At 39.0% G+C, this 13,115-nt stretch overlaps 1 protein-coding gene across 4 annotated transcripts in view; it reads right to left on the reverse strand.

Annotated features, from left to right (window-relative positions):
* Nucleotides 1-13,115, reverse strand: part of TRIM37 (tripartite motif containing 37) — a 118,790-nt gene that overhangs the window by 35,525 nt on the left and 70,150 nt on the right. For all 4 annotated transcript variants that reach the window (XM_036836472.1, XM_036836470.1, XM_036836469.1 and 1 more), the window contains one exon: nucleotides 9,235-9,320. In XM_036836472.1, coding sequence (XP_036692367.1) covers nucleotides 9,235-9,320 — 86 coding nt within the window. The remainder of the gene's footprint in view (nucleotides 1-9,234; nucleotides 9,321-13,115) is intronic.

Genomic DNA, 13,115 nt, shown 5'->3' on the forward strand with positions numbered 1-13,115 from the left:
CATTTCAGACTTACCTTGTTAATGACTGATGCATAATATAGACATCTGAAAATAATGTCATCTCTGTATTACCTGTATTGAACTAATAAGCTCCTTAAGCCAAGGAAACCATCTGACTTCTCTCCAGCGCCTAGTACAACGCCTAACAAGTATTAGGTATGGAAATGTTGGTTAAAACTGACCTCCTTAAATAAAGCTATTTAAATATATTCTAAAGAAACACAACATTAAATAATGTTACATGCAGCAAAGTCTTAAAGTAGATAATATAAAAATAGCATGAAATAATCAGGTTCTGACTATTCATGAGTGTTTCCAAAGAGATCTGGGGGGAAAAAAAAAGAAAAACTTAGGAGAGAAGTTTAGTTATTCAGAAGCTTCAGGCCAGTTATTTACTTATATGTTTTTCATCTATGTTCACATTCTTATGTCCTTACCTTCTCCTACTTCTTCATCCTCTTCCTTTTTTTTTTTTTTTAATTTATTTATTTTATTTATTTATTTTTGGCTGCATTGGGTCCTCGTTGCCGCGTGTGGGCTTTCTCTACTTGTGGCGAGCGGGGGCTTCTCTTCGTGGCAGTGCGCGGACTTCTCATTGCAGTGCCTTCTCCTGTGGCGGAGCACGGGCTCTGGGCATACGGGCTTCAGTAGTTGTGGCTTGTGGGCTCTAGAGCGCAGGCTCAGTAGTTGTGGCACACGGGCTTAGTTGCTCCGCGGCATGTGGGATCTTCCTGGACCAGGGCTCAAACCCGTGTCCCCTGCACTGGCAGGCGGATTCTTAACCACTGCGCCACCAGGGAAGTCCCCATCCTCTTCCTCTTCTAAGGATTATCCCATTGCCAATTTTTCTTTTAGCCCCTGTACCCACTGCAACTCCTATTTTAAAAGGCAGAAAACTATCCCCCCTCCACCTTGAAACTGTTTCTTAGCCCTTTTCCTTTACTAGGGAGTTCCCGAATCAGGCTGCATATCAGTCAGTTGGAGGAATTTTTAAAATTCTTGGCCCTACTCCAGATGTACTGAACGAGAATATTAGAGTGGGATCCAGGACCTTTTTCCAAAAAGCTACTCAGGTGGTTCTGATTGTTTAGTAAATAAACTCAGTAGCCCAGAGTATGGTATCTACCGCCCGGATATCTAGTTCTTCTTTAAAAACAAAAGTTGCTCATTCTCCTGTGTTAAATGGACCCCCAGTACAGAAAGGAGCATTAACAGTCTTCTGTTTCTAACCATTCATCCAGGTCACTACTCTCGCCAATGAACAAAAACTCCCTTCCTCTGTGGTTCATGCCCTTCAGCTACTCCCTCCTCCCATGTTCCCATCCTTTCTACTCACTATCACATTCATCCACGGGCATCAAAGACTTTAGCATCTATTTCAGTTTCTCTCTCTCAGAGCTAACACTGCCATCATTCTGGGTGTGTGTGTTTGTGTGTATATCTGTCTCATACATAAGTATACAGCCTAGTGTATGGTCACAAATTAATGGCACCCCAAAATTCCTCCATGCCTCCGAAAATTGCTCACTAACCTTCCTCCTCAAAGGTAACTTCCATCCAGAGTTAAACACCATAGATTAGTTTTGCCTGTTTTAGAACTTCACATAAATGTAATGATAGAGCTGTACTCATATCCTGCTTCTTTGCTCAACATGATATTCATAAGATTCATCTCTATTACTCTATATAGTAGTTTATTCATTTTCATTATTTCTGTGCAGGGCTCCAAAATGTGAATATATCCAGTTTCTTTCCTTATTACTATTAGGAAAGAATTTGGGTGGCTTTTAGCTTTTGGCTACTAGGAATAAAGCTACTGAACTTATAAGCAGATATCTGCTCTTGAACTTCACTCGGGAAAAAAAAAACACCACCTCATAAAAAAGAAAATGGATCCTCTCCTCCTAAGCCAAGCCAGATTAATCCTGCTAAAATATTACATTGATCTATCTAAGCTCTGTGCCTATATGCATTAGCATGACATTCAAGGTTCTACACAGTCTAGACCCAAACTACCTTTCTAGTCTTCTCTAGTTTTTCACATCCTTTACTTTGTTATAAATTACATTTATATTTTTTTAATTAAAAACACAAGAAAACAAAACCACCTGAAAAAGAACAATGCTGCTCTGAATTATCTTGTAAAATTCGACTGGCAAACACCACCTCCCACTCTGTTGGAACTGGGAAAGCCATAGGATGTGTTTGTTCAGCTTCAGCCCATATTGCCCAACAGTTTTCCAAAGGAGTGGTATCAATTTTCATTCCTACCAGCAGGCTATGAGAGTTTCCATCTCTCCAAATGCTTTCAATATTTAATATTGCCAGTTTAAAATGTATTAGCCATTACAGTGGGTATGCAATGGTATCATAATGTGGTTTTTATCTGGCATTTCATGAAAAAGAGAATGAACAGAATCTCAGAGACCTGTGGAACCCCACCAAGTGTACCAACATACACATAATGGGAGTTAGAGAGGAGAAGAAAGAATATTATTTGAAGAAAAATGGATAAAAATTTCCCACATATAATGAAATCTATTAATCTAAACATCCAAAAAACTCAACTCAACAAACTTCATGTAGGATAAAGAAACTCAAGAGATCCACACTGGGACACATCACAATTTGCGTTTCTCTGACAAAAGAGGCTGAGCACCTTTAAAAATGTGTACTGGTCATCTAGACAGCCTCCTTTGTGAAGTGTCTATTCTTGTCTTTTGTCTTTTTTACTAAGAGGTTGTCTTATCTTTTTTTTTTTTTTTTTTTTTTTTTAAAGCTTTGTTTTTTTTATAGCTACTTTATTCATTTATTTATTTATTTATGGCTGTGTTGGGTCTTCGGTTCGTGCGAGGGCTTTCTCCAGTTGCGGCAAGCGGGGGCCACTCTTCATTGCGGTGCGGGGACCGCTCTTCATCGCGGTGCGCGGGCCTTTCACTATCGCGGCCCCTCCTGTTGCGGGGCACAGGCTCCAGACGCGCAGGCTCAGTAATTGTGGCGCACGGGCCCAGCCACTCCGTGGCATGTGGGATCTTCCCAGACCAGGGCTCGAACCCGTGTCCCCTGCATTAGCAGGCAGATTCTCAACCACTGCGCCACCAGGGAAGCCCCTGTCTTATCTTTTTCTTATTGATTTGTAAAAGTTCTTTATATATTATGGATAAATCTTTTGAATAATATTTTTAATTAATTCACTTATTCTAATGAATAAACATTGATACTTATTTTAAAAAAGCAATATACATTAATAGACCAGACTGCACACCTGTGGTCTTCTAAGCAGCCAGTTATACGGGTCTGGAGATCAATACATGGGGGTCCCGTAGGCCTCTCAAGATCAACATGGATCAAACGGAATATACCATCTTCTGCTCCTTGACTCATTCACTTATGTAATAGCACGGGCTAACCTAGAAACGTTAAGTATCATCCCCACATCTCCACCAACTCCATCCAATCCAGTAAGACACTCCCAAGTTGTGCAGATACTATTTAACATCTCTCAAAAGGTTTCTTCTTCTTTACCTTGTCTGCTATTACCTTATTTTAGGCCCTGAAAATTTCTCTCCTGGAATATTGAGATAGTTATTTTCTTTTTTTCTTTTTCTTTCTTTCCTCCTTTCCTTCTTTCCTTCCTTCCTTCTCTCTCTCTCTCTTTCTCTCTTTCTGCCACACAGCTTATAGGATCTTAATTCCCCAACCAGGGACTGAACCCGTGCCCTCAGCAGTGAAAGCACGGAGTCCTAACCACTGGACTCTCAGGGAATTCCCGTGGCAGTTTTCTTTTTTCTTTTTAAATTTTATTTATTTATTTATGGCTGTGTTGGGTCTTCGTTTCTGTGCGAGGGCTTTCTCTAGTTGCAGCAAGTGGGGGCCACTCTTCATCACGGTGCACGGGCCTCTCACTATCGCGGCCTCTCTTGTTGCGGAGCACAGGCTCCAGACGCTCAGGCTCAGTAGTTGTGGCTCACGGGCTTAGTTGCTCCGCGGCATGTGGGATCTTCCCAGACCAGGGCTCGAACCCATGTCCCCTGCATTGGCAGGCAGATTCTCAACCACTGCGCCACCAGGGAAGCCCACCACGGTAGTTTTCTAACTAATCTTATCTCATCCATTTTCCACTATAAAGACAAATCTGATCACATTCGCTTTTAAAGACCTTTAATGGGGACTCCCCTGGTGGCGCAGTGGTTAGAATCCACCCGCCAATGCAGGACACAGGTTCGAGCCCTGGTCTGGGAAGATCCCATGTGCCGCGGAGCAACTAAGCCTGTGCGCCACAACTACTGAGCCTGCGTGCCACAACTACTGAAGCCCGTGCACCTAGAGTCCATGCTCCACAACAAGAGAAGCCACCGCAATGAGAAACCTGCACACCACAACAAAGAGTAGCCCCTGCTCTTTGCAACTAGAGAAAAGCCCACGCGCAGCAACGAAGACCCAATGCACATTTATTTATTTAAAAAAAAAAAGAAAGAAAAGAACTTTAAAGCCCAAATTCCTTAGTCTGGCAAATAAGACTTTCCATTACCTAATCTTGTTCCTGCTTACCAATCTCACACTGGCATGCCCCCATATAAACTAAACTCTCAAATATCTGAAGTTCCCAAAAAGGACAATGCTGCAACTTCTGCCTAGAATGCCTTTGCTCTTTAATCTCATTATTTCCCTGTTCGCCTAACGAACTCTTAGCTCATCTTTAAAGAGAAAGATCAAGCATCAGTCTCTCTCTTTGAAACCTTTTTTCACCCATTTCCAATTAGCTGTTCTTTCCATTTTTGGTGTCACCCTGTATCTATATTTATAACCACAAAGTTTTACAATGACTAGTGCTGCAAAAGTGATGCTCATTCATTTTATAAACCCAATGAACAACACAATGGCTGATACCTAGTGGGTATTCATTAAACATTTGTGGAATAAGTAACCTTAAAAATCTTTAACCTGAAATATATAACAGATGTTTTGAGTAATAACTTTATACAATGTCAATTTGTTTTACAAATGTATTATACTGCCAAAACTTTTTAGTTCTCAAATTAGAAGTATTATTGCAGTGTTTCATAAGTTACACATGACAGGCAATTATATCGACAGAATAGATTTTTCATACTCAGCTGATTCAACTAGCTAATGTTCTACATTAGAAAAATATTTAAAACCCTTTTCAGCACGTATTATTAAGCCTAATTTCTCTTGCAACTAAAAGAAAATAACTGAATAAACTAAAAGCAATTCTTATGGGAATGAGGCCACCTGAGTCACTAAATATTTGTTTTAAGCTATATCATTATTTAATACTATCTAAAAAATTAAATTTAGTAAATACTATTTTACTATATACCTAGGCGTCTGTATAAGAAAGATCTCCTGTTTAACGGACATCTTAACATCTTAATTGTAGTAGATCAAACACTTATAAGGCAAGTACGAAGGATAAAAGCTTATTAGGTCCACAATAAGCAGTTAAGAGGTACACAAAACAAAAGAGGTAAAATATAACACAAAAACATTAAACATGGAGTGGGGGTAGGGAGGGGAATAAAAATTCAGGGTTGTTAGAATGTGTTCAAACTTAAGAAATCAGCAATTTAAAATAATCATGTGCCTGTCTGTATGTGTGTGTGTGTTACCTCATGGTAACCACAAACTAAAAAGCCATAGATACACACACAAAAAAGAGAAAGAAATCCAAACTAACACTAAAGATAGTCATCAAATCATAAGGGAAGAGAGCAAAAGAAGAATGGAACAAAAAAGAAATACAGAAACAGAAAACTATTAACAAAAAGGCAATAAGTACATATCTATCAGTAGTTACTTTAAACGTAAATGGACTAAACCCACCAATCAAAAGACACAGAGTGGCCCAGGGGATACAAAAACAAGACCCATATATATGTGCCTACAAGACTCACTTCAGATCTAAAAACACCCACAGACTGAAAGTGACAGGATAAAAAAAGGTATTCCATGGAAACGGAAATGAAAAGAAACCTGGGGTAGCAATATCTACATCATACAAAACAGACTTAAAACAAAGTCCATAACAAAGACAAAGAAGGTTAATATGTAATGATAAGGGGATCAATCCAGCAAGAAGATATAACAATTGTAAATAAATATGTACCCAACGTAGGAGCACCTAAATACATAAAGCAAATGTTAATAGACATAAAGGGAGAAATTGACAGTAACACAATAATAGTAGGAGACTTTAACACCCCATTTACATCAATGGATAGATCATCCAGACAGAAAATCAATAAGGAAACACTGGCATTAAATGACACATTAGACCACTGGTCTTAAATGACACATTAGTCCATCTATTAGATGGACTTAATAGAGATATATAGATATAGATCTCTATATACAGAACATCCTACCCAAAAGCAGCAGAGTTCACATTCTTTTCAAGTGCACAGGGAACATTATTCTCCAGGACAGATCACATGCTAGGCCACAAAACAAGTCTCAGGAAATTTAAGAATGAAATCATAACAAGCATCTTTTCCGACCACAACACTAAGAGACTAGAAATCAACTACAAGAAAAAACCTGCAAACAACACAAACACGTGAACGCTAAACAATATGCTACTGAACAACTGAAGAAATCTAAGAGGAAATAAAAAAATACCTGGAGACAAATGAAAACAGAAACACAATGATCCAAAAATCTACGGAACACAGCAAAAGCAATACTAAGGGAAAAGTTTACAGCAATACAAGCCTACCTCGGGAAGTAAGAAAAGTCTCAAATAAATAACATAACCTTACACCTAAAGGAACTAGAAAAAAAAAGAAAACGAAAAAACAAAACCCAAAGTTAGTAGAAGGAAAGAAATAGTTCCAACTGACACAACAGAAATACAAAGAGACTCATCAGATCATAAGAGATTACTAGAGACAATTATATGCCAATAAAATGGACAACCTAGAAGAAATGGATTATTACTAGAAATGTACAGTCTCCCAAGACTGAATCAGGAAGAAATAGAAAATTAGGAACAGACCGATTACCAGTAATAAAATTTCAACTGAATCAGTAATAAAAAAACTTAACTCCCAACAAACAAAAGTCCAACACCATATGGCTTCACAGGTGAATTCTACCAAACATTTAAAGAAGAGTTAACACCTATTCTTTTCAAACTATTCCAAAAAATTGAAAAAGAAGTAATGCTTCCAAACTCATTATATGAGGCCAGCACCACTCTGATACCAAAACCAAAGACACCACCAGAAAAGAAAATTACAGACCAATATCAATGATGAACGTAGTAACAAAAACGCTCAACAAAACTTTAGCAAACAAAATTCAACAAAACATTAAAAAGATCAGACACTGTGATCAAGTGGGATTTATCCCAGGGATGCAAGGATGGCTCAATCAATGTGATACACCACATTAACAAATTACAGAATAAAAATTGCTCATATGAAGAAATGCAAGAAAAGCTTCTGACAAAATTCAACATCCATTTATGATTAAAAACTATAAACAAAGTGGGTATAAAGGGAACATATCCCAACATAATAAAGGCCATATATAACAAGCTCACAGCTCACATCATACTCAACAGTGAAAAGATGAAAGCATTTCCTCTGTGATCAGGAACAAGACAAGGATGTCCACTCTCACCACTTTTATTCAACATAATACTGGAAGTCCTAGCCACAGCAATTAGACAAGAAGAAAAATTTTTTAAAAATCCAAATTGGACAGGAAGAAGTAAAACTGTCACTGTTTGCAGATGACATGATACTATACATAGAAAACCCTAAAGATGCCACCAAAAAACTACTAGAACTCTTCAACAAATTCAGGAAAGTTTCAGGATACAAAATTAATACAAAACAAAAATCTGTTGCATATCTATACTCTAGTAACAAACTATCAGAAGGAGAAATTAGAAAATAATCTCATTTACAATTTCATTAAAAAGAAAAAAATACCCAGGAATAAATCTAACCAAGGAGATAAAAGAGTTGCACTCTGAAAACTGTTAAGACATTGATGAAAGAAACTGAAGACAACACAAATGGAAAGCTACACTGTGCTCATAGATAGGAAAAATTAATATTGTTAAAATGACCATACTACCCAAGGCAATCTTAATATTTGTATGGAAACACAAAAGACCCTGAAGAGCCAAAGCAATCATGAGAAAGAACATAGCTGGAGGTATCATACTTCCTGATTTCAAACTACACGACAAAGCTACAGTCATCCAAACAGTATGGGGGACTTCCCTGGTGGTCCAGTGGTTAAGAATCCACCTTCCAATGCAGGGGACACGGGTTCGATCCCTGGTTGGGGAGCTAAGATCCCACATGTCGTGGGGCAACAAAACCCACGTGCTCTGGAGCCTGCATGCCACAACTAGAGAGAAACCCACACGCCACAACAAAAGATCCGGCATGCCGCAACTAAGACCCGACGCAGCACCGGTAAAGTAGAAGCAGTACAAACTAGCTGATAATTGTTCTAGCCAAGATTCCCATGCTTAGTTAAATAGGTCCAAGAACACAAAAGAAACACCTACTATTTAAGTTAGGTTATCCTAGGAGGAGCAGTGTACTTTGGCAAAAAACTGGGTCCACGAAGACGATGTGAGGTTCTAGTCTGGCTATACCAACAACTACCTATGTGATCTAAGCAACTAAATCTCTGAGTTCTTTCCACATATAAAATGAGTTCTCAAAAGGTCCTTTGTAAGTCAAAGATTCAACAATTCTATTCAGATTATTCTTGTAATTGAGATAGATATACAAGTAAGACTTACGTATTGTAAAAAGACAGTTAAGTATATAAAAGTAGATAAGATGATGAGCTTTGGATTCAAATAAACTGAAAACTCTAATTCCTCTCTTCCATTTACTTAATTGTGAAAAGACAGCAAGTTGCTTAATTCCTTTACACGTCAGTTTCTACAGCTATAAAAAGAAGATAATATTAAAACCTATCTCCAAGAATTTTATAGGCAAATGAGATAAGGTACACATAAAGTGCTTCTGCACAGTGCCTGGTACATAAGAACACATCAAATTTTAGCTATTATTACTGTTTTAAATACTATTAGTAATTCACTCTAAAATCCATACATAAAATATAGTCCTTCTAACACCATGAACCATGTAGAGCAATGGCTGCCACATATCAAAATATGATACATTCAGAGAAGAGCAAAGAGAAGGCAGAACAGCTTGTGGAGCCTGGCCTCAGTACCTGGAGGTCCTGCTGCAGCTGCATCTTCCATGAGTTCTCCCTCTTCCAATTCCATGTTGTTGTATTCCACATCATTTTCTCCAGACCTAAGAATATACAAAATTCATCATTCCACATAGTAAGTACAATTAACATTACTTGTCACACCTCAGTGAACTTCGTAACAATTGTGTATAGCTTTCTCCTGTGAAGTAATAGAATATTTCTAAATACAAAATTGAGGGAAAAGACTTCTGTCATTATCACATGTATGGGCAGTATTATTAATGTTCAATCTACCTTTTTAAAATACCAAGATAGGTTGGCAACATTTAATTTTTAAACTAGAAAATCTGAGAACCATTGTAAGCAGAAGAGATTATAGCTTCAAAGAATTCGTAACTTAATGGTAGTAAATTAGGCTTAACAAAGTACACTTTAAGGTTAAGAAAGATGTTTAAATTACTGTATGTGACTAAACACTATTTTCTTAAAATACTATTTCAGAAGAGAGGGTGTTGTCTGTCAAAACACAATCACCTTATTTTAAATGACAAAGTACTACATGGAATAGCACTAATCAGTGCTAGTTTTGAGTATTTAAAGAAGTCTTAAAATCAGTTCCCGGACTGACAGCACGAGGAGCTCTACTGATCTGCTTTCCAGTGACATTGGTGAAAATTATTTTTTAAAACAACCATTTAGAGACTCTGGAAATGGTTCTAAGAGCATATAGCAAATGAAAACATTTCCTCAAGAAAATGTACTAAAATTTGGTAACAACAGTGAGTCTGTGGTACTTGAACCAAGACCACTCCCCACCCCATTCAGTGATACAGAAATTCCACTTCAGACTGGTGCAGCCAAGAACATAGGGCTCCCACTTCCCACAGCTCCCCAATAGAAGGGCTATATTCCCAGGAGGAGCAAGACATCAGCATTTCTCATCCTGTTCCCAGCTACCTGTGGCTGAGGCTAAAGTCAGGTGTATGTGGCCAAGAGGTAGGGATTCCCTTCTTCTACCCAGACCCAAGGCTCTACCTTGGATGCAGCATGCTGAGGTAACTGGGGCCCAGATCCCCATTGCCCCAATTCACTCATAAAGCAGAAGTCCCAGGCCTGAGAAGACAAACTGAAAAGATCTGAGGCTATAGCCCCCAACTCGCCCATCCACAATGGGTCAGCATCTAAAGTGGGAGAAATAAGCACACCTTTGTGCTCACTCCAGCTTCAGAGCTCTGGCTCAGAGATTTTGCCTGCAGGAGGAAGCAGGCTCTAAAAACAGAGCCACAGAGAAAGGTGTAACACTATTAAGAACATAAAAAAATACTCTCAAATGGAATCCAGCAAAACATAAAAAGAATTACACACCATGGCAGAGTAGAATTTAACCAAGGAATACAAAGTTGGTTTAGAATCTGAAAATCAACTAATGTAAAACACCATACCAACAGAATAAAAAAAAAACACTACATGATCATCTGAATAGATGCAGAAGGAGAATATGACAAAATCCAATACCCTTTCATAATAAAAACACTCAATAAACCAGGACTAGAAGGGCATCTATGGAAAACCCACAGCTAACATCACACTTAATGGTGAAAGACTGAATGCTTTCCCTCTAATATCAGGAACAAGACAAGAAAGAATGTCCACTCCCCGCAGTGGTTAAGAAGCCGCCTGCCAATGGAGGGGACACGGGTTCGATCCCTGGTCTGGGAAGATCCCACATGCCGTGGAGCAACTAAGCCCCCGTGCCACAACTCCTGAGCCTGCGCTCTAGAACCCACGAGCCACAACCACAACTACTGAGCCTGCGTACCACAACTACTGAAGCCCACGCGCCTAAAGCCCGTGCTTCGCAACAAGAGAAGCCACTGCAATGAGAAGCCCGTGCACCGCAACGAAGAGCCCCACTCGCCGCAACCAGAGAAAGCCCACGTGCAGCAACAAAGACCCGATGCGGCCAAAATAAATAAATAAATAAATAAATAAATCTATTTTTTAAAAAAAGAAGAATGTCCACTACCACCAATTCTATTCAACATTCTGTGCAGTGAACTTATGCAACAAAAAGAGATAAAAGGCACCCAAATTGGAAAAAAAGAAGTAAAACTAAATCTATTTACAGATGTAATACTGTATATAGAAAAACCTAAAGAATCCATTAAAAATCTATTTGAACTAATAAACGAGTTAGCAATGTTGCAGGATACAAAAATCAACTGGATTTTCATGTAGTTGCAAAAGAACAATCCACAAAGGAAATTTAAAAAGAAAAGTCAATTGCATTTACAATAGCATAAAAAATAATAAGATACTTAGGAATGAATTAAACAAAAGATGTGTAAAACATATACTCTGAAAATTACAAAACACTGTTGAAAGATTAAAAACTTCTGATTGGCAAAAGACCCTGTTAAGAATATGAAAAGACAAGCTACAGAGTGGGAGAAGACAAGCTACAGAGTGGGAGAAAGTATTTGCAAAGCATGTATCCAAATCCAACAAAGGACTGGTATCTAATATGTAAAGAACTCTCAAAACTCAACAGTAGTTGCTAGGGGGAAAGTGAACGTTATTGTTTAATGGGTATAGAGTTTAGTTTGGGAAGATGAAAAAAAGCACTGAAGATAGATGGTGGTGATGGCTGCACAACAGTATGAATACTTGGGACTTCCTTGGTGGTGCAGTGGTTAAGAATCCGCCTGCCAATGCAGGGGACACAGCTTTGAGCCCTGATCCAGGAAGATCCCACATGCTACGGAGCAGCTAAGCCCGTGCACCACAACTACTGAGCCTGTGCTCTAGAGCCCGCGAGCCACAACTACTGAAGCCCATGAGCCTAGAGCTCGTGCTCCTCAACAAGAGAAGCCACCGCAGTGAGAAGCCCGCGAACCGCAACGAAGAGTAGCCCCCGCTTGCTGTAACTAGAGAAAGCCCACAGGCAGCAAGACCCAACGCAGACAAAAAAAAAAAGAATATTTAATGCCACTGAACTGCCCTGAGAAATGGTTATATTTTACCATCAAAAAAATTCCAATTAGAAAATAGGCAAAAAACATGAAGAGAAATTTCACCAATGAGGATATGCCTATGGCAAATTAAGCAAATGAAAAGATGTTCAACATCATTAGCCAATAGGGAAATGTAAATTAAAACCACAATGAGATATCACTACACACCTATCAAAAATGACTAAAATTGGGACTTCTCTGGTGGTGCAGTGGTTAAGAATCCGCCTGCCAATGCTGGGGACATGGGTTCGATCCCTGCTCCGGGAAGATCCCACGTGCCACAGAGCAACTAAGCTCACACGTCACAACTACTGAAGCCCACCTGCCCCAGAGCCCGTGGGCCACAACTACTGAGCCCACATACTGCAACTACTGAAGCCCGCGCCTAGAACCCGTGCTCCACAAGAGAAGCAACCGCAATAAGAAGCCCGCGCATCACAACAAAGAGTAGCCCCCGCTCACTGCAACTGGAGAAAGCCCACGTGCAGCAAAAAAAAAAAACGACTAAAATAAAAACTACTGGCAACACTAAATGCTGCTAAGGATTTAGAGAAACTGGATCACGCATATATTGCTCATTGGAATGCAAAAACTAGAAAACTATTTGGCAGTTTTCTCAAAAACTAAACTTTCAATTACCATACAATCCATCAGTTGCATTTACCCAAGAGAAATGGAGACTTTAATGTTCACATGAACATCTGTACATGAATGTTTACAGTAGCTTTATCCATAATAGCCCCAAACTGAAAACAATCCAGATATCCTTCAACAAGCAAATGGTTGAACAAATTGTAGTACATCCACAACACAGGCCACTACTCAACATTAAAGCGAGCGAACTACCTATACACACGATAACCTGGATGAATCCCCAGAGAA

This window comes from Balaenoptera musculus, chromosome 20 (assembly GCF_009873245.2).
Source record: "Balaenoptera musculus isolate JJ_BM4_2016_0621 chromosome 20, mBalMus1.pri.v3, whole genome shotgun sequence".
Taxonomy (NCBI): Eukaryota; Metazoa; Chordata; class Mammalia; order Artiodactyla; family Balaenopteridae; genus Balaenoptera; species Balaenoptera musculus.